Source organism: Hyalella azteca, unplaced genomic scaffold, assembly GCF_000764305.2.
Source record: "Hyalella azteca isolate HAZT.00-mixed unplaced genomic scaffold, Hazt_2.0.2 contig13505, whole genome shotgun sequence".
NCBI lineage: Eukaryota > Metazoa > Arthropoda > Malacostraca > Amphipoda > Hyalellidae > Hyalella > Hyalella azteca.
The window spans coordinates 424,395-448,239 of record NW_025943425.1 but is presented as its reverse complement, the minus strand read 5'-3'; the positions used below and the strand labels follow the sequence as shown (position 1 = coordinate 448,239).

The 23,845-nt window shown below is 37.4% G+C and overlaps 1 protein-coding gene across 1 annotated transcript in view; it reads right to left on the bottom strand.

Annotated features, from left to right (window-relative positions):
• LOC108680927 (contactin-1) overlaps nt 1-23,845 on the bottom strand; it is a 195,126-nt gene that overhangs the window by 80,082 nt on the left and 91,199 nt on the right. Inside the window, exon 3 of the mRNA XM_018169857.2 lies at nt 17,245-17,446. Within this exon, the coding sequence (XP_018025346.2) occupies nt 17,245-17,446 (202 nt within the window). The remainder of the gene's footprint in view (nt 1-17,244; nt 17,447-23,845) is intronic.

Here is a 23,845-nt window from a genome sequence, read left to right as displayed (position 1 = left end):
AGGCTCTCGTCAAAAATTTTGGATAGAGCAAGTCCCATTTATCTCGGGGCTATTTGCGGCGCACGAATTTATGAGCATCCCTTCGAGACCATCCATATATAGGAGCACGCTTCTCGCTGGCAATTGTCATGGCACATGGGAAGGTCCCGGCAAGTTACGAGCCGCTTGTTCGCCATTGTTTACAAGTGCTTTGTTTAACTTCAGAATGTTAGCAAAAGCGAGCGTTGTGTCAGCGTGTGTGCTTAACTTGTAGCCGCTAATGAAGTCTTTGTCACGGTCATGCGTGGCGCCGAGACAAAGCAACTCCGATGAGAAAGATTTATTCAAATTATGCCCAACTCTGAGCAGACGCAATTCTTATGCGCAAGGTGGCCCAGCTATTCGAACGCACGCATGTTGTACGCAGAAGCAGTGACCTAGTCAGGTTATTCTGAGTACAATCCGTCTCAAAACTTAAGCGAAATATAGCTGTGTCGTAAAACAAACATACTCAAATTAGATTAAGATGCATGTAACAAGCTAAACTTATTCGAAGAAAATGGTTTAAATAAACGAACTGCCTTGATATGGATAAGCACGTTCTGTCAGCTCGCAAGTTAAATATTTAGGATATTTTAGGTAAAATTAATTCTCATATAATTCAATGCACACTGAATTTTGTCTTTTTGTCTAACTAAGAACATAATTTGTACCCATCATTAAAAATACTTATTCCACAAGCAAACAAAGAGAAACAAAAGCGTTTCTACCGAAAGAGGAAGCCTTGGTAGCACATTTAAACCACAGACAAAGTTCAAACGTACGTACGTAACTCGTCATGCAGCGACACAAGACTTGTAGCAAAAACAGGCTTATCGACATCAAAGAGGCTCTTTTTGAGGCAGAATTCGAGCACGATTTGGAAGCGAATTGCATCGGGCGCTAGAGAAAATCTGTCACAAAATTTTCTTTGATCTTCACACGACGACAAAATACCTCAAGCATTGACGCAATGCTAACACGCGCTTCACGCCTCTTACAAAGTGGGACAGACAATAAGATAAATTGAATCCGCATATAATGTAGGAATGCCACCTTCGTAAGACAAAATTTTAAATCATGAGAGAATTTCTCAGATAATAGAAATGAAATACACGCTATTTATCGAATCTTGCACAGTAATGTACACTCAATGCTTGGTTACAGATTAATTAGTACCGTACACTTAATATGACATGCTTCGAACCAATATACGAATAACCAGGCTTTGTTTATTCAGTAGTAGCCAATTAAGCGTATGACGGCTGAATGCATCACGCTGACATCACATCAATTCTGTCGTGAATTATTTCGAAACCAAAAACAAATGTTCATTCATATTTAGCGGGCTCCACACTATTATGCAATTACTCTATTACAATACGTTCTATTCAATCATATTGTAGATCATAGAGCATTCAGGTTTTGGACGAGGTCCAGTTTACGCGACGGCAGCACTTAGTATGCGTGAACGCAAAAGCAGACGTCAGCGAAATTCCTGGACCGATTCTTACGATTGTCTAACATCTAATCGATGGCTGGTAGACGCGTGTTAGTTTAAACGAGCGTTCGTGATTACTTTCTATAAAAAGACCCAAGAATTCGAAGTAACAGAACCTGTTCGATGGTTTCAAATTTGTTCGGAATGACAGGGAAAATAGTGAAATATTTCTTTTAGTAACGTCTGTAGCGACTTGAAGCGTGGTTTTCAATAGCGTTAATAAATAAATTATCAAAAGTTTAACACTTAGGACAGAAAGTAGCATTGGTCATCTAAAATATGCAGTGCCAAATTTGTGCTGGAATGATTTTTTTGCATGTGTTCGTTATTAAATTAAATAACCTGTTCAGTTTTTTCGAGTTCGTATTTACCATGCAGCGGAAGTCTATCAATGTGTATAACAATTGTGACAGTTACATGACACACACCTTTTTGGTGACTTCTAGAGATAAACATTTTCCTCAGCAGACGTGTAGTGGAAGGTCAAATCAATTACTCGGAAATCGATCCTGATTTGGTAGTTCAATCATATTAATATTTCGGTTCCAATAAAATTAATTGAACATTCAAGCACATTGAAAAGAGTCGATTCTTAATTAACTTTGTGGTAAATGTGCTTTGTGGTAACTTTGTGTAAATTACCTGTGGTAATTAAATGAAAAATTGTGGGTTATTGAATGGAATTTCAGATCACCTGAAAACATTAATACTGTTATCTAGTTAGCTCATAATAGAAATAAAAAAGGCTTTTCCAACTGAAATTAGAGATTGAGTTATATTAAAAACATGACCTCGGACACGTCTTAAGTCACAAGAGTTAAAAATTGATCAACACTCTCGGCCGAACTTTATTATCACCAGAATCAAACAATTTTCTTAATTTAAGCACCTACGGATATCATTAGCTGAAATAGGGAGAACAAGAAAATTATCCAGTGAGTGGTTCAAAAATTTCTTGCATTTTATGTAATGAAAATAAAAATATCAGCATCAAGGTTGCATTGTGTAACACATAGAAGTCCTTTATTGTGACCGTGGCAAGTGTTACGATGCGATAACTCAGCTGCCACAACTCTGCCGATCTGAGTTGAGCCATTTTTCCTGGCTTCCTTCAAAATTTTCTTGCATTGTAATGAACATAAAAATATTAAGGTTGCACTATGTAACACAAAGAAGTCCTTTATTGTGACCGTGGCAAGTGTTACGATGCGATAACGCAGCTGCCACAACTCTACCGATCTGAGTTGAGCCATCTTTCCTGACTTCCTTCCTCCCTGAGAATGATAGACTCGTTAGCCCAGCTCTTCACAAACCCCCAAGGATATTCACACAGAGACTTCAGGGGCTACTCACATAATAATCATTAACAACATTGTTATGAAATAATATTACAATAATAATAAAATAATATTCACACAAGCTCGACAGAAACTTCAGTGGATCAATATCACATGATTATTCGTGTTTCTTGGAAATCGATTGCAGAAAGATCTAATATGAATTAATTATATTGTTTTTCACCGAATTAACATTCAGTCTAATTTGGCATCTCAATTCCCCGTTCTCAGCACCTATCCTCGACACCAAATGAAACGAATAAGTGATTAGCTGTATTGTATTGAAACATTTAAATGCGATAAAAATACTTGAGCACATTTCGACTGAAATGAAAATCAATCGTTCCATAATAAAGCACAGTTAATATAATAATATAGTTCCATAATAAAGCATAAGTTCTGGTCTTGATATAAAATATAAATGCTAGAAAACAGACATTTCACAGAGTATTTGTTCAAATTGTATCATTGTTAATCATATAAACTTATTACAAAGGTTCCTAGTCTTCTACGATGAATAACATTCCACTTGTAATAGCGAATAAAGTTTTGAGGTTCCACGTCTTAATTTGCATGCAATTCACGCCTCTAACGCGGAACGAATTTGGAGAGTTTCCGAAAACGTGTCGGAAACGCAGGCGTGCGAGGCTGCGCGTCCTGTTGTAAAGAAGCGTGCATTATTTCAAGTAAAGCCGGGAACAGAGGAACCTAAACACTGAATCGATGTTAAATCGAGAGCCTCGAATATCAGGATAAATTGAAGATATGTCATCTCCGACAACTTCCCTCGAAGAGAATACAGGACAAATTAAAACTGGACGACTGAATAAATAGGCAATTAGAATACGGCACAACAGAGAAATGCTAACAGCATGATGAGATAAATTTCACTATTCGCAAGATGATTTTAATCATCAAAACGCTTAATATCATTGTTAGATAATTCTCTAAAAATTGGGAATGATCTGGGGGAGGAATAGCAAGAATTGTACCGATTCAGCAGAAGATTTGATGAGTTTTATGGAGTTAAAAATGCATGTCAAATTGGGGAGTAAGAAAATAATTCAATATTGCTAAATTGCTTTAAAAGGTAGAAATTAGTAGCAAAAGAGATAAATTTATCTAATAAGTAAATTTTGTGACCTATAACAAAACTGAAAACTCAAGAATCACACGGCGGTTTCAAAATAAATATGAATAAATAAATAATAAGCTGTTCAACAACAAAGAGTAATCTTCAATAAGGAATAAATCCAGTGTTTTGTAGCGGGAATCGCATTATCAGCCATTTACATCTTTATGGTGTTTTGGTGCGAGATCGTCCCTCGAAATTGAGCAATATACTCGCTTATGGTCGACATATATACAGCCTGAAGACTCGTGAGTCTAGAGCGGAGAGACGGGGTAACTTAACGATCCTGCTTCGGAACTTGGCTACGAGGAACTATATACATTCGTGACATATAACAGGGATAAGTAGAAGCGACACTAGAGTGCTGAGTATCAACACCGGGTCAATAAGTTCATTCCCGGAGTCGAAAGCATATAAATAATTTAACCCCCATCCAGCCGTACATGAGCGCGGCAACTTCAGAAAACACAACAAATTGGCAAGGTATTCCAATCAGCAGAATATTATTACTACGTTATCTTAATATCACTAGCAAATCACGTACATCTTGATTGACAACCGAGAGTTCTTTCACCGAGGACATTTCATAACGAATGTTCGTGCATACTCAAGCAACAGCATCTTACAAGAAAAATAACCAATTATATAAATCAAATTATAATAAACATAACTTATTATTGAGTTATAAAGCGAAAACTAGCGCATACAATTTTCATATAATAACCAGATCAAATTATAATAAATATAACATATTATTCAGTTATATAGCAAAAATGAGCGCATACAATTTATAAAATAAAGCACAAAAAATTCTTAGCTGAGATAGCGCGTAAATACGCTGCTGCCTGAATAGTGCGCAAGATGAAAATTAACAGAAGCAATTAGGCTAAAACACATACAGACTCAACAAACAGCAATATGCACAACTTTGCCCAATGAGTAACTATAAGAATTGCAGACGCATTATACTGAAAATAGCAATAAAAAACGAAGAGTCATGAACCGTTCTGAAATCACTCTTAAAACCATGGACACACAAATTCTCACCGAAATTTTCCATTGCAATTGGGAATGTGTGAAACTTCTATTTGTCTTCTTGCTTGACTATGTATACTTACCAAATAATAATCCATGTATGGAAAAGCTCTAGCAAGGGAAAAATGTAAACATAGACGTTCCGCCAGCGAACGTAGCCATAGCGACTGGGTTGAGAGAAATACGGTCGGCAGGCGTATATCTATCATCTGATAATCGGCGCGGTGCTACAACATGAAATATGGTAGAGGCCAGCCTACTCCAGCTCAAAAACATAAAGCTAATCCGTTTACAAAGAGTTAAGGGGACCGGCTACCCTCCGGAAAAACTTCTACAGTTATTATCCGATCATCATGAAACTTCACATACATACGCAAAATGTAAAAAGAAGAACATTTTGCTTATAAGAATTTTTCGAAAAAATTGATAGAAAACGTGAAATTCATAGAAAACGGCTAAAAAGGGGTACTATAGAAAATCTATCTCCTCATACAAATATCATCCTACAACATCGAGACACGTATCATTCGGTTCGGAAGGACCATACCTAAAAATTTGATGATCACTTTTCTCATTTTCCCCTTAGTTTTTTTTTTATGCGCGTTTAATCCCGTTTTTCTCATTTTTCCCCCCTCCCCCCCTTCTCCCCCATATAAAAAACGAACCAGACAGAAATTCAAAAAAATGATCATCAAATTTTTAGGTAATTTCCTTACGAATCGAATGGTGTATGTCTCATTGCTGTAGCTTGAAAACTGTAGGAGGAGATAGGTTTTCCGTGACAATAAGTTGAACTTTTCAAACTTTTCAGGACGGCGCGACAAAGTCCCGTGCGCCTCGAAATAGGCACTCAATGTAGCATGGATACCAAACTACAGGCTTCTGTAGCTTAATCCACTCAAGGATGCTAGCAGCAACTTGTAGCGCACCTCTACGTACAATGTTAGGAGGGTAACTGAGCTCAGATGCCAGATACACCAAGATATGTAGTCTTGCCGCTGTAATTTTCTTAGGTCTATTTAGTTAAGGAACTCCATCCCCCACCCCCCATTAAAGCCCGGCCATCTGCGTCAATATTGCCGTACATGGATCGCAGTAGTATCGTTGGAAAGCTCAGAATGTCAGCTTTAAGATGAGACTAAGCATGTAACTGCAGCACAACTCAAGTAGAAACTATGTTCAAAGCTTTCAGCAGCTAATTACTTTATATCTAATTATTTAAAGAACTCTCCCACCCGCTTCCCTTTAAAGAGACGTCATGAACGTAAATAATGGCGTACAGCGATGGCAGTGGTACCATTGGAAAGAGCAGAATTCCAACTTTCAGATGAGCACAAAAACCGAAAAACGCCATAATTGAAAATTTTAGGGTAGCCGGTCCCCTTAAGAGTAGGGCCACTCTGGCCTTTGTTGGCAGGTGGCCAAAAAACAAACGGACAACTTGTGGTAAAATCTTCATAGGAATCATGAAAACAATGCTGAATTGAAACCTTTACATGCGATGAAAAGCTCACTACTAATACTACGCGCATATATAATCTGATTGGTTTTTATTCCGAAACGTAAACGTAAATAAAATTTAGAAATTTCATCTCAACATTATTTCTGCCGTGGACGACTCATAGGCATACCAGGGCAGCTTACAAGTTTAACGGTAACAATGAATCATAAAATTATAATTTATCTGAGAGAGAAATTTCAAACAAATGCTAACTTTCCGTAACAGCCAGCTCAGCCTTTTGGTATTTTGACGTTTTTAAAATTTGACTTTTAATAGGCAGCTTAAAGTTTCATACTTATTCCCTCTGTAAATAAAAAAAGAAGCAAATTTATCCAAAATCGCTAACTTATTGTTAAATATTTTATGTTACTCCACTGCCTCTGTATCTTCTAACGCTTTAGGCTTTGAAATCACATTACCTCACAACTTCTTAACTAAATGGTGAAAAAAGGTAAGAGACGGTGAGCTTGTAAACATTGACATTTTATTCTCGTACGAAAACTACCATCAATGTCATTCTTGGGTCTACAATCACAATAACAGCCAATTGAAATTTGAAAGAGAAATACAAGTGAATTATTACATGTTTGTACATTGAAAAATACAGGACTTTCACGAATATCTATGACGGGCTAGAAGTTAGACATCCTCTGTATAGACTGCGGCTTGTCATGTGTTCGAAATTTAATTCTCGTCTTGAATATCAATTTAGCTTATTATTACGAGCAGAATCAAGCAGTATCTAAGATACTTTCGAATATCGTTTTTATGGCTTTCTGTAAAAACAACTTCAACGTAAAATTGTGACAGAAACTTGCACAGTATACAAGTGCTTAATCTAAAATAGGGCCAGAAATATATATAATATGAATAGAATGGTAGAGCCTAGTATATACATCAGTTCAAAGAGATTAAATAAACTTTGTGTTCAAAAATTGATGAAATAATTTTCCACCTGAATGATAATCAAGTAATTCTTCTCAAGACTTAAAAAACATTAATTAGGTTGCTGGTAAAAAATGAAGAACAAGATTTTCTTCAGGTTACTTAAGTAATTATTCTCAAGAAATAGTAAAGAATAGGTCTAAAACAGAGCTTAAGGTTACATTTTTCGATACAACCTTTGGTGGTCTTATTTAATTTTTAGTTCTAAGGACTTGAATTAATTGAAATATGTACCAATAATTGCATCAGTCGTTAATGCAAATCGAAATATACCGTTGGAGAATATAAAATCATGTACACCTAAAAGTGAGAGATCGCAAATCACATAGGTTTTTCAGACAAAATAAAATAGGTTCAATTTGATATTAAATACAGCACAAAAAGCGTACATTTAAATATAATCTGAAGTTTTTCGTACCAAACTGATTAAACATTTTACTAACATTGTTCTTTGAGAAAGTTGTATGAGAGTAGCGTCGGCAGGCAGTCTGTTGAATATCTTCAACCAACTGCTTGGCACGAGGTCGTAATTGCGAGGAGCTTCTAAACGACGTCGTGAATCAAGCACGAGGGCAATCGCCACAGCAGTTGAGGGAGGCACGAGGGCAGTCGCCACAGCAGTTGAGGGAGGCACGAGGGCAGTCGCCACAGCAGTTGAGGGAGGCACGAGGGCAGTCGCCACAGCAGTTTCAGTTGAGGGAGGCACGAGGGCAATCGTCAGAGCAGTTGAGGGAGGCACGAGGGCAATCGTCAGAACAGTTGAGGGAGGCACGAGGGCAATCGTCAGAACAGTTGAGGGAGGCACGAGGGTAATCGTCACAGCAGTTGAGGGACGTGGCAGTGGAGGGAGCGGCTACAAAAGAACACGACGAGTGCGGCAGTTTGGACGGATTATCTCGGTTGATACCACTGATCACACAGCCGGAATTATGGAGCGCGCAAGCTGGAACGTCCCTAAAACAAATTGCCAACAAAAGAAAGACTCTCGTATATCAGTGTCCGCTTGGGAAATAGTTCGTGCAAGATCTATATGCATCCGTGTGCAGCCTACAAAAGCTTTAATACAACCATTACTTAAACGATCGTGAAATGAGATTGTACAAAAAATATTAGAAACAGGGAATACCTAAGATGAAATGTGACGTACATGAATGTAAAATTTATCCAATTTATCCAATTTTTAATTTTTAATAGAATTAAAGAGCTCCTTTCAATAATAAATGCACCCGGAATGAACACAACATAAGGAACACTAACACAAATCAAGAATAAATTTTAAGCATCCAAACTAGCCAACACAAAACGACGCAAGTTGCCATAAAACAAAGTAATGCGGCCTATAAATTGTTGGAATTGCGTGCTGGGGCAATCATTAATTGTCATACTCTCGTAAACGGGGGCTTAGGCCACATCATAACTCAGAATGACACAAACTTTGATGGTAATTTTTATCTGAAAAGTACGACATAATCGCCAGCGTCGTCTTGCCGAGCTTTGACACATGACTGTTTTTCTAGTCCAGGCTAGGACTTGTGATTGATGATGCTAATTCATAACGGATCATTTAACAATGGCATACTTGAAAAAAGAACATTCTAACAAAAAATGGATTTAAACCTGAAAACCCTTGACGAAATTTTTCATAAATCGTATACATTTATTTGGATTTAGATTACCTATGTCAGAGTGTTTGTATTTTTGCTAATGTGTTTAAAGCCTGGCGTCGCAATAATGTAGTGGCTTTTCGAGCACCTATCCACGATACTTGTCTTGTCGGGATAATACCTGAACCTAAAAATTTATTCTTAGTGGAATAATAGGAAAACAATACAAAACTAGGAGGCACTGATCGGGTTAACATTTCAACTTTGATTTTTATATTGGAACATTGGTTTTCTATGTAAATATGTGTATGAAAGGATCTTCCTTCAATTAGCGTGCATTTGCTTTAAAATTATTAAGATGATTTCGGATTGAAAATTGCAGGTAATATCGATCAGGGACATTGACTGGCTAGTCTGCTAGTACTAAAAAAAATCACTTATTGGCACATGAAAAAGTGCCCCAAAATCATAGAACGTCGAGAAATTTTTCGCACAGAGAACTTCATCTCGAAGACTAAACAGAAAATAGACGATTCAGAGCAGATTCAGAGCAGAGAGCACACAGCGACACAGCCTAAACGACCACAAAAGAAGTCGTCCGAGTCGGGGATTACGGCTCAGATGCGCGAAGGGGAGCGATCAATCAATCGATGGGGCCTAACTAGCGTCACATGTGAACCAGACGTCCGTCAACGACGCAACAAAGACACTCGGGGAAACTCTCACATTAAACGCTGAATCCTCGTCGACGGCAGCTGCTTCCGCGAAAGTTTGCACCCATGTTTATTATAAAGAGTGCATGAAAATTTGAATGAATGTATGATGACTATGAATCTTGACGCATTATATTATTTTTAGGTAATAAAACTGCATTCATGACGATATTCTTAGAAACTGATGCAGGTAAATAGTAATATCAGAAGACAAGATTTTTTACCTAATGCTTATTTTATTCCCGCTTAGGTCTAATGTCATCGCTATGAAAAGTTAATGGCACGTACGGTGGTTTAGCGGTTGTGTTCGGTACGTAGCGCATTACATGCAGTGAACATATGTCACCAAGAACAGTGCATGGAAACTAAACTCACAAACGTCTATGCATAAAACAACTGTAGTTGCTAACCATGAGCTTGAAATGCAATTCACATGTTCCTCAAACGAACTTAATCTTGATATATAAACTTGCTTCTCTCGTAATCTCGTCTTATTTTTCAATTAATATTCTTTTTTCTTTCATCAAACACTAGGCCATGCAGTTCACTGTTTGATCATTTTGTGCAGCTCTAGCCATGTTTTCACCCTCATTTTGAGGTAATGCGACAAACTGCTTTTTTCTGCTTTCATTCTCTCTACCTTGTAACGGAATGAATTTAATTCTTACTTATATGAGCAACACTGAAATGGACAAGTGTATAAAGTAATACATCGGTTTACAATACATCAAAAACATACAAATTACTCTAAATTGGTGTAATTTGTACGGAATAATATTGACTGGGCTGTAAACAACATAAAAAAATTATCAAGACACCTGAAATAACTCAGTATTTAATTCAGTGCTCCTTCACTCGAGTCGTAATGCTCTTTTTAGGGCGAGTATAACAATTCGTTACGAGCGACGACACGACATTTAACTGTCGTAAACGCAACGTGGCCCACGACTGTCGAGGGAGGCCTTATACTCATCCATCATTATTCAGCTCAGACCAAGGATACCACATAATTGTTCAACGATGACAAGACCACGAGGCTTGTTTCTGGCTGCAGCCCAGCTCATTAGGCTAAATAGCAAGCTAATATCATTAATGCAGGACCATCAGTGAACCAAATAAGCGATCAAGTTGCGAGCAGCAGCAACGTCACCGCTCGCTCATGCGCGTCACGCCATCTGTGACATTTAAACTGATCTCCCGATGTGGCATGCCATCAGGTCACACGAACTATGGTGATGAGGGCAACACGGTCGTGAAGAGATATAACAGGGCTCATGGCCATCAAACGGACCACCCTAGGCAAAGCACCGTAGATATTCCCATGGATATCGCCAACCTGGACTCACCATAACAATAGGGCATAGCCCATTTTTTTGAGATACTCGGTGTATACGTTAAAACCGATCATCATCAAACATAACAATTTTAAATTTTTCTTCTTGGAATTACATAATAGGTGTCCAATGAGTTTAAAATGTCATCTTAGCAAACAATGAATAAAAATATTACCTTAACAAGCAACAATACATAATAGTAGCATGTTATACATGATCTGGCACGACATTGAAAATCCCCACTTAAATAAAAGAAAACAAATTTAGTAAAAATTTACCGGCTATTCAAAACTTTACCACAACCCAACCGCAAGAGAACGAGTCCTTGTGAGGCATTGACCGAACATCGCATTTGAACCTTGAAGCGAAACTAAAGGAAGTCCCAAAAAGGCGGACGAAGCCTGCAAACTTGCAGCACTGAATGAGATAAAATTACACCAAGGAACAAACACAACAGGTTCTTGTTCGACTGAGCAAGGCCTACGAGATCGTTACAATAAAAGAGCCATCAGGTAATGCCAGGCGCTAAAAGCGCACTGTCCAGCCACGGCCACAAAACTGGAGGTCACAGCATTTGCTCACACAAAAGCTGGTTTGGCGAGCAACAAGAATTGTATGGCCAGAGTCACGAAGCCGAATGGTCAGAGCAACGAAATGGGGTAGTCACAGATAGAAACTTATCAACTGAAAGTCACATCAATATAGTAGTAATTAAATGAGGAGTAATCCTATAAGCATAACAGCGAAGAACATAAATGAAGCCAGACACAACTTAGGGCAAACCAATTAGCCATTGTTATAAAAATCAGTAGTCTAAGTCCAAAAACCAAGTGCCCCCCTTCCCCGCAAAATCAAGTAGCTAGACCCCCAAAAACGAAGTAGCCTCAGTATTAAAAACCGGTATACAAAGCAAAAAAAAAAAAAAAAATCAGTGGCCCGAGTCCGAAAAATAATTCGCTTTAGTCCAAAAACTCAGTACTCTGCGCCTAAAAACCAAGTAGCCAGTGTGACACGGTGCACAGGCAGTAAAACTACAGCCAGGGACAGGTAATGCGATGCTGCAGTAACCGCATTGTTTGAGAGCGGCCGCGCACGCTAATCAAACTAACGCCGCCGCACTCCGCCCATCAACCGCCCAGATTGTCGCCCATACACAAAATTGCGAGGTTACGCAGGCGTCAAAGGTCGCCTGCAGGCCATCACAAAGATAACAAAAAACGCGCTGCTGCCAGGAGTCGCAATGCAGGTATCAAATCAACTTTACCATTGCGTACTAAAATATAAGGTTGTTAATATATGTTACAAAGCACGAGGTAAAAACTAGATCAACAAACTAGGGCAGCAGCGCAAATAATAAATAATAAAAACGCAAATAATAAATTACGACTTTGAACATAATTTAAAATTGAAGTTGACCATTGCGTACTAAAATATAAGATTGTTAATATATGTTACAAAGCACGAGGTAAAAACTAAACCAACAAATTGACGGTTTGAACATAATTTAAAATTGAAGTTGAATTATTGACGAGTACATGAGAAATTCTTCAGGAAATTTCACCCATATAAAGCTCTGCATGGAACCAAGTATCAGCTCGCATGTGATAACAATGTCAATTTGAGAATTTGATGGTATTAACACCAAGAGAATCATGTACTCCTTCGGATTTAAAAGATCAAACGGGTCATCAACAAGCTGAATGTGAGGCCACAAGACAACAATGGAAACAATTACAAGCTATTTTAGAACACTTAATCTGCCTTCTAGGCACGGGAAATTAACTGAAAAAATGGTTCACTATGCGTGAGCTCAGTGTACTCTTACAGAGATAACGTTTAATGTTTCTTTAACGTTTCTTTCATTAACAGGAACCGTTAATGAAACACATATTAAAGAACGAAATGAGCAATCTTGGGTATAAACTTGAAGCAGTAATGCTGGAAAATGGAAAGTGAACAGGTAAAATAAAATTGAAGAAATATTGTATATGAACTTCTGCAACCCAGAATATCCTGAATTTTAAGAACAAATATTCGACAGACAGTAGTTAGAAACAAACGATGAATAATAAATCGACGAAGTAATAAAATAGATGCAAATCCTGATGATGCGCCAGAGCTTCAGTCAACATAAACTATTGTTACTCGAATATATGAAACATTTGTGCCATCGTGCAAACCTTAAAATAATAATCTTTCATTAATAAATTTAAGTCGTAATAACTCAATTTTACGTGTTCTGAAAAAAAGGGAACAGATAAATGCTTGAAAATTAAGCATACTAATTTAATGAAAAAATAAACAGATGGCTTGAGGGAAGAAAATATACTGTCGTCCGGCAAAAATATTGTAGCGGCTTTTTCCATGATTTGGAAAAATTATGACTTCTCGCACGAAATTCATGCTATCTCATAATGTGAAAGGATAAAAAGTGATAATATTATCACAAAATAAACAACCTAAGTTAAAAAAAATCCCTAACTACACAGGCACTCAGGAGCAATATAAACTCATTATTGCATACAAAATTACACTACCATGTCATTAGACAAAAGTTCAAAGGATATTTCGTCGCAATTAAAAAGACCATCAATCAACGCATAGAGAAAATCTTATCGATAGATGAAGTTTGCATTGGAAACACAATACGTTACGCTTTTGCACTGACTGCAAACAGTTCTTAGTGTACCCAAGGCGACTAGATTTAAAATCAGAAAGTTTTAGACACGAAATAAAACTTTTTAAATGAACTAACGAAGGGAAACAGTTATTTTTGATCCAATACCTGAATTTGGAGCGACAAACGGCAGTATTTGCACAGACGTCGCCATAACCTCAAGAGTTTGGAACATTTAAAACAGGCGAAGCGAGCGACTCTGATTAGAAATTTACATCTATCCCGATTCTAGAACTAAATTAATTCGTCAAGTCACACGAGGAAAAGAAATACGGAGCTGAATCAGCTGATTGTAATTGCTTCAACTTTCAGAAAAATGTGTTTGATGTTTAATTTATGATTTCTTTCGAATGAATGGATACAGAAAAAAGATTTCAATCAAATTTACACATTTTCTCATGAAAATAACTTCAAGAAATCACTCAATCCTTCAAAAGATGCTGATAATTCACACATTTTTAGCTCACCACGCCTTTAGACTGCTGAAAAAGCCAGACCGGTCACCCAGAAAGGAAGACGGATCAACTATGAGAAGAATAGCACGCGTCCGTCATTTGCGTGCCTCACAATAGCAGAGACATAGTTCATTTTAACCAAATGTTTAGCCATAATTCAATCGTAATATGATTAAAATATTAATTGATAATAATTATGAATATTCTCAAACGCATGGAACGGCTAACAAGGACGATAATTTTACAAACCTGAGACTGATGAAAATAAAACATAATAATTATTTTCGTCATTTTGCTGCTCGTACGTGAAAGGTAAATACGGCGGCAGGCCATTAGAGGCGCGCGACGATTTCCTCCAACTGAAGTGTTGGAATCGCCGAAACTTGAAGTAAAACTTCCAAGGCTAGGGAAGGAAAGTTGAGCAAGTATTTGCATGAGCGCAGGAGAAACTCGTGTATCTTGAATCCAAATCCATTACTAATTTTATTTCTGTTTCGATGAAATTTTTTTCTCAATGTCTCTTTTCAACCTCATCACATTTTTCTCAAATCACATTGAACGTAAATGAAAGAAGGTGAAAAAAATTCTATAGCAAATGTTATTTTTGAGCGAAAAAATGCATTTTTGAAAGTTTACAGAATTTCAGGACTGAAATTTCTTGGAATGAAAAAGAAAATCTACAGAGAATTCTTGTACCGGATGAAGCAGTTTCAATAAATTCATAATAGCACAGAGCAAAGTTTTAAATGTAGTCGCACGAATTCAACCGATATAGAGAGCTACTATATGCATGATTTTTTTTACGTCTCCGAGAACCCATATGATCACATAATAGGCAGCATGACAATCACGAACGTTCAAGTACAAGAGAGCATCAGAATAGAAGGTTTATCCAATAAATTTCCCTCCATATTCCAGGTGACCAATACTTGAACAAATTAATGATGTAAACATGCTACCGACATCATCCCGCTGCTCATCGAGTTAGATTACCTAATGAAAATGGGATTGATCCTCTCAGCCAAAAAAAGTAGCAACCACTTGCCACTAATTGAGTCAAGGCACAATTTAAAAAGCAAGGGGAAGGGCGAATGTGTTTGCGTTGTCTGAATTTTGAGACGACATGAATGCAAACGAAGAAATTCTAGCGACATGCTGGAATTCTCAGTAAAGAGTTTCTGGACTTTCTGCCTGAATAAAAAATTACAGATCGTCAATTTTATTGAAAAAATACACCAGCTCATAATAAAATGCATTTAAAACGCAAAGCTGCTCCTGAAGACGAATGTTATTACTTTACAATGACAGCATCGAGGCATTGAATAAACAGAGAAGACCGAAGCTGAGCAGAGAGAGCAGAGTTCTAATACTTCGGAATCGAAGTTTAGAGCAAAGTTCTCTTTCTGCGACTGTAAGCGTGAGAAGCCAGAAGAACTTAGACTGAGGAGCTTACAAACTTCAAAATTGAATTCAAGTTAAAGCTCTCCATTTAATGACAAACGATTTGGTTCCTCAGTATTTTCAGAGGATGGAGAGCTTCCATTTATCCAGAAAACCCCGGCGCCCGAAACCAATGCAACGATAACGCAACATCATCTTCGAATACCCTTTTAAGGGGAGCGTCTGGCCTCCAGAAAAACTTTTTTATTTACGGACGGATCACTTTGAAACTTAGTACACATATGTAAAACAAAAATCTAAGACTTTTTTGTTCGAGTCAATTTTCCAAAAAAATTGAAAGAAAACGTGAAATTCATAGAAAACGGCAAAAAAAGGGGGTCCTCAAGAAATCTATCTACTCCTAGGATTTTCAAGCTACAACATTTGAAATCATAAATCAACGTAGAGAGATGGCAGTGGTACCGTTGGATAGGGCAGAATGTCAGCTTTAAGGTGAGACTAAAAACCGGAAAAGCCAAAATTGTCGATTTTGGACCCAGACGCTCCCCTTAAATAATACTTTAAACCTTACAATAATTTCCATTTTTAACTGAAAAATATTTTGTACAAGCACAGCAAAAATTTAATGAAATGAATACACATTATATCACTGATTTTCTACATAGTGTAGAACAAACTTTTTGTTTCAAACAAAATTGCTAGCTAAAATTAAATTCACAGGAAGAAACCTTTCAAAACAGGCATTAACATCATAAAATATTCGGATGAAGTAAAGCAAATTGAGATAAAATGAACACACGGTTGATAATCCAACACTGTGCCATCTTTTCATTTAATTTAACATCATAAATTAGCAAGCAAGACGCACGTTAATTTCCAATATAATAACTTTTCATAACATCAAATAACAAGACCAGCCAACAATAGAAGTCTTATAGAGCTGAATTACGCAATAGTTCGCTTCGATTCATGAGCAGTACTCAAGGTCACGCAAATATGCATAATTTCGTGAATATCCGTCAATATCAAATGCTGAAGGTGACGAAGTTGGAGAAAATACCAGCCAGTCAAGGTCAAGGAGTAAAAATACAGATTATAAGACGCGTGTTAAAGATTTACGTGCCATCTCGGACAATAGATCCAAAAAATGTCGAATAAAGGTATAAATGTAACTGAGGCATATAAGTCTGAGAGTGCCAAGTCCCATTGATTAGAAATACTTGACAAACATCAAATGCAAGCGAATTATTACGAGGAAAAAATTCATAACATCTACGAATTTGCGTCGAAAATACTGATAAAAACACCCTAAACGTAGAAAAAGTTTCACTTGCTACCAGATCAGCAGAACGCAAATTTTTATGGAATGTACAAAAATCTAACAATAAAATAAAATATTTCTAGGAATAAGAAGAGCCTAAGATAATCTTCTTTCTCAAAAAACTCACATCGAAAAATTCATCTTCGATAATGTGAGTTATTTCGAACATCATAAAGTATATATACAGAACTATGAATAAAAAATAAATACAAAAATAAAAAGAATGCAATTGGAAAAATACCAAAACAATGAAGGGGAAAAACTACGTACCTTGCACAATGAGCTTGACGAGCGTCTCGTCCCTGTTGTTGACGTGGCAGCGATACCTGCCTGAGTCTGTAGCGCGCACGGGCTTGAACTGCAAGGCATAGTTGGCGTCCAGCTGGATCCTGCCTTCGTGGTGGAAGTGCGTGATCGAGTCAGACTTGTACTCCACCAACTTGACGTCGGAGTGAGAAGACTCGTCATTGATCTGAAACGTAGACATTTAAATTGGTTACAATTGGATGATCAAATCCGACTTGTATTCCACCAACTTGACGTCGGAGTGAGAAGACTCGTCATTGATCTGAAACACAGACATTTAAACTGGTTACAATTGGGTGATCAATTCAGACTTGTACTCTACCAACTTGACGTCGGAGTGGGAAGACTCGTCATTGATCTGAAACACAGACATTTAAACTGGTTACAATTGGGTGATCAATTCAGACTTGTACTCCACCAACTTGACGTCGGAGTGGGAAGACTCGTCATTGATCTGAAACACAGACATTTAAACTGGTTACAATTGGGTGATCAAATCATACTTGTACTCCACCAATTTAACGTCGGAGTGAGAAGACTCGTCATTGATCTGAAACACGGACATTTGAATTGGTTACAATTGCATGATCAAATCCGACTTGTACTCCACCAACTTGACGTCGGAGAGGGAAGACTCGTCATTGATCTGTAACATAAACATTTAAACTGGTTACAATTGGGTGATCAATCAGACTTGTACTACACCAACTTGATGTCGGAGTTGGAAGACTCAACGTCTAACCCCTGCAATACAGGGGTTCGGCAAAATAAGGAAAACACGTTACATTTTGATATAGTAATTTTATAAAATGTTATAAACATTGAAAACGTGACGTATTTTTTAGTTTTATCGTGTATTGTTGCTGCTAATTGATATTTTATTCTTGCACAGATATTTTTAGTATTACTTGTGTCTTTTTTATAATCTAACCTATAATCTATAAATGGCAAACCTCTCTGATTTGCAAAGAGGCCAAATTGTTGGTAACAGAAACATCCCGAATGCTTGACGTTTCTAGAGGTACTGTCTCAGAAGTACTGACGGTACTGTTTGACAAGACTAATTTGAAAAAGAAGGGAAATTGTCCTCGGCAAGGCACAGGTCAGGCCGAAAGTCGAAGTAGTCTGAGAGAGACCGTCGATACCTAAATCGAATTGTGAGGGACAATCGAAAGACCACGGCTGCCTTCTACTTCTGAAGGTGTCCAAATTGCTGCAGACCTTAATGGGCACCTACAGAGCCCAGTTTCCATAATGACTGTCCACCGAGAGCTGCACAGATCTGGATTCTATGGACAAGTTACAATTAGAAAAACCTCTGGTTTCAAATACAAATGCTTCAAAGCGTTTAGAGTGGTGTATAAACCTCCAGATTTGGTCCCTCGATCAGTGGAAAATGCTATTATCTCTGACGAATCATCGTTTACCTTATTTCCATCCTCCGACCGAGTTTACGTTGGAGACGGTCAAAAGAGTCATATAGAATCCCGGCTGCCTCTTCCCAACCGTAAAACATGGCGGGGGATCTGTGATGATCCGGGGTGCTATTTCTTGAAAATCAACAGCCGCGACTATTAAGGAAGTTTGGAGGACCAATTAGTTCATCCAATGGTTCAAGCACTATTTCCGGAGGGGAACGCCATCTTTCAAGATGATAATGCCCAGATCCAAACAGCTAGAATTGTTATAAATTATAACTCAGTACCGGTACTCACTGCAGTGAGTGACAGAGAGCGCATTTTCTCGTGGACGAAAACGTGAAGTCACGGACGGACAGACAGACGGACGGACGGACATGGCGAGCAGAATAGCGTCTTGTTTCCCACAAATGAGGAAATGCGCTAAAAATGGCACGACTAAAATTATAATGAAGTTGAGCATCTCATTTGGCCACCACAATCACCAAACTTGAATATTATCGAGCATTTATGGTTGCTTTTAGAGATGCAAGTCAGAACTCGATTCCCGCCGCCATTGTCTTTAAAAGAGCTGAAAGGAGTTTTAACTGAAAAATGGGTTGAAAATTCTTTGGAAACAATTCACAATTTGTATGCATCAATACCTCGGAGAATTGAGGCTGTAATTGCCGCAAAAGGTGGACCTACACCAAACTAAAATATATTTTGCGTATTTTTCAGGTGTTTTCATTATTCTGTCTAAACCCTGTACATTTATACTAATTTCAATCAATAGATACAGCGACGATTGTGGCAGCAAAACCCTCAAAAAATGAGAGACCATAAGTTTAGTTTCAATAAGAGGTTCTAAAACTATTATGATACCAAAACAAAGATCAATAGGATATATGCTGCAGAGAGAACCATTCATTGTGTGTGCAAACTTGTGATTAATCAGAAAAAATTATCTTTAATCATCAATAAATACGGATCATCATAAACCAAGCTGAAAAAAGTCTTTGACATAAGTTTAAACGTAAAAAAATAAATTACTCATCATGTACCCAGAAGTCTCTTGAATGAATAGAAACAAGAGGAAAAAGAAGAAAATTAAAGTTTCCTGAAACCTAGAAGCAATTAGGGATGTCATATAAAAGTTCCAAAGAAAAGTGGAAACAAAATTCGGGTCATTCCTAATCAAGCATTTAAAATAATCAATCATCTCTCAACAAATGACACGCTCATCCAATAAAAATAACCTAGAGATACGAGTTTTTTTCATATCGGTGGAGACTGCTTGATTTTGGTCTCCGAGTTAAATTATTCATTACTTAGCTTAGTTTTGTTGAAGCGCCACGGTTGTAGATGCTTAAAAATGTTTTGTGCGAGATAAATTTGTGTTCGTCAGCTTTCGTCGACGAAAAAAGATCGTGGTAATTGACGCAAGCGTTCTCTAGAAGACATGCAATCCAAATAAGAATTACATCAAGTATGAGCAGAAATTTGCAAACTCTTATGAGTTTTTCAAGTCATGTTTTCTTCTAAATCCTTCACGTTTTCAATGCGCCTTACTTTTTGTTGTGTTTCTATCATGTCTTCATCAGCTTTCTTAATGAAAGATCCGCTCAGTTGGAAAAGAACAAATAACAAAAGATTCGAGGAGAACGTCTTAAAAACACTTTTTTGCGTAGTTTTGTTTGCGACTACGACTGGAACAAATTATGTTCTCTTTCACGCGAGAAACAAATGTTTTATTGTTTTGAAACTCCTCGATCACAACTCATTCCATCCTTTAATGCTATAATTGGAAGTATACTTTGAAGCCAAGTGCATTCAGTACTCAGAACGTTTCTAAACTGAGAATTCGTATTTCATCGTTTCATATTTTGATTGTTTGCACAGTTTCTCCGATGATTCGGTGAGCGCTTTTACTCTGACATGTCTTTGTAAGTTTTCTTGTTATGCGTGAATTATACTTTGCACAATTATCTAAATAACTACGATAACCATTTTATCTTATTGTATTATGATATTGTCTTATTCGTCAGCAGAGACTCGTAAATCATTACAACTTGTTTACTGAGACCCTCTTGCTTTCATTTGAGTAATTCTGGGAAATCCTTGTGAGGATATCCTTGTAAATTGAGGAAATCCTTGTAAATTGTGTGATGAAACTCACCTTAGGATGCCTTGTGTGACGAGCCGTTCACTTCTTTAAGGATTTCGCGTGAAGCCTGACGAGTTTTCTACAAAGTAATATAACAATGCCTGAACTAAAGTGTGCAGAAGAAATTAGTCTGGTTCAAGCGATTCCCTTTGTATGAGGGCAGGCAATTGAATCTTTCAAAGCCTCGGCTAATTTCAGTCTTTAGTTTTTGGTCAAGTAATTAAAACTCACATCAAGTTACTTCGCGCTGTAAAGAAACGTTGCCTGACAACTTCCGACCCAACTTCGGCTGTAATTGTTTCGAAAATTCTTACTTCATTCACAAGTAATTGTACGGGCTGCCGGAATTTCCTCGTATCGAATCATAAGATAGAATGCATGTTCTTTAACAATGCCGTCAAGTTCTAATGTATTGATTATCTATCCATATTCGCTACAGAACAAAGATTGCCCAAAATATGTAGACGATAAAATTGAAAACCGTAGGGCCCATCCAATAAAAATTGACTAAAATGCTTACCTCAACGCAAATGACGCCAAGACAAATGACTATTTTGAAAAAAAAATGTTGAACACCTTTATATCGAGGGAGGAACTGCAAAGTAGTCAATAATCCTAATTAAGGGAAGGTATCAAATAATTTTTCGATTTACGAATCGAATGATATGTTTCTCATTCATTGTTTTAGCATGAAAATTGAAGGAGATATGCATGATTTGAATGAAATTTAAATGAGACGATAAATGACAATACCAATCGTTCAGGAGAGCCAAATTAGAAAAATTGATTAAAAATGAGGTAAAGGCTGGAAAATTTAATTTATAATGTATTTCCAATTTTCCCATTGCCTATTTCTCGTATTGAGCGTACCATCATGAATCGCACGACGTTTTGTAATACAGTTTAATAGGATAATATCCTATAAATTCGATTTTTCTCAAATAAATAGCGAACAAATTTTTTAAATGATTATTTTATATGAATTTGAAACTGCCTCACGCAAAAACTAAAGCCGCACACACATACGATTTGCTGCTTTGCCTATTCCGCACCTTATAAGAACTTATAAGACCTTAAGACCTTTATTGATTGATTAGCAGCTGCAAAATAAGCTCAAAATCAGGTTAATTAATTCAAATAATTATCTATAAAACAATTTTTCAAATAAATCTTTGTGAATTTAATAAATAAATAAATCTAAACCACAAATAAATCTTTGTGGAAAATGATTATTTAATATATATGTGAAACTGCCTCACGCAAAATCCATGGCACGCATACGCATATACAAGCAGTTTGCTGCGTTCAGCGCGCCTTTTCCGCAGCAACTGAATGCGCTCAAAAATCTAATAAAGCCACATTTCTCCATTTTAGACGTAGACTCTTAAAAGATCGATCCCAGTCATAAACCAGACTCTTGTGACAGAGAGGAATGTACATAGAAGCCTATGACAAACGCACATGCAGAGATCAATACCAATTAAGACTGTTGTAATTACCTATGTCACATTTACCAAAAAACCTAAAATAAGAATTTACGCCTCCATCAAAGGGTTAATACTCTCACGAGCGATATATTAGAGAGGAAAAAATGGAATCAACAAACTTGGGCTTCGGTGCTTTTGGTTAAAAACCTCCGCAACGAATCCAAGACACGTACTTTTCGGTTTAATATCGCGACGCTCATTGACTCATTCAACAATACTGAATTGACAATCGAGGCCGGTCCGAGCGATGTCGTGAACACGAGAGCCTGAAAAATAATACCGTCAATTCGATGGCAGCAAAAATGCACGTAATGAGAACTGCCACTCAAATGGCATTTGGTTAACAGGTGTGAACTATTTCATGTTCATCGCTGAACAAAAACGTATCAGAACTTATCCGAGGAATCAACAAGTCGTGCAGATAACGAACTAAATTTCAAGTGTAAACCAAAATAATTCATTAATAATGAGCAGTCTGGTGACGGAAAATACTTTCAAAATAATAGCACATGTGGCAAGGTCTCGAGTGACGATGAATGCGTTATTTACGAGGCGCACAATGACTTGGAAATGTAAGCGGGCCTTAGCTGGAGCTCGAACAGTATTATCCATTTCGTAAGGACCATGAAAAATGAAAGTTTTTCAAAGCTGTGAGAAAAACGATCGTCCTTCTGCGTAAGTAGCTATAAAAAAGGTAGCTTCTCGGAACAAATGTAAGCGACTGTTTTTTGAAAAGTAAGCAACTTCCTCGGAAAACGATTGCTTCTTTCCCTGAAGAAGGATGAAGCAAGGCAAGTGTCCAAGCTTGCAAGATTCATTATTCCCCGAGTGTCAATTTGGTTCAGGTTAGCGTCGGCGGAGGACGGCTGCATTCCTCCGTCTGGAATACTCTTTACAAGAGGGCCTGCAAGACGACACGTCCTAACAATTGCCTTGAAATTCTCTGGTCCTGCTCGGCGACATGGATCCAGAGACCGGCTAAGCAACTGTTCCTAAATGCATTTACGAAGGAAGCCTCACAGGAAGTCGGGTATTCGAAGCGACTCCACGAAATGCACAATATAAATTCAAGTTGTATCGTTTGTTTGGAAACTGATTTTTAAAGCAAATCAAGCGAAGACTTAGTATTCACTTGTGTTTTTCACTGCACATTAATCTTACTACAAGTTTAATCCGCGACATCCCAACCATGAAACAACCTAATTTGGTGCAAACTTGCAGGCAAGAGAAATTTGACTGGTCAACTAGACTCGTACAAAAATGCGTCAAGTCAAAAGACGAATGTTGATCTTTAAGAATGAATGAATCTCAATTAAAGGTCAGATTTCGAACATAAGGTTCACCAATACAGACGCGTTAGCCGCGGGCCTCTTCTATTCAGCCTCAAAGACCGAGAAAATGGGAAATCATTAGTAGCCAGGAACACGCGCAATAATGGAAATAGATCAGGTAAGAATAGCGCAGACAGACACGTTAACTGCTGACACCGATCAAAGTCGTTAGAGTAACTATAT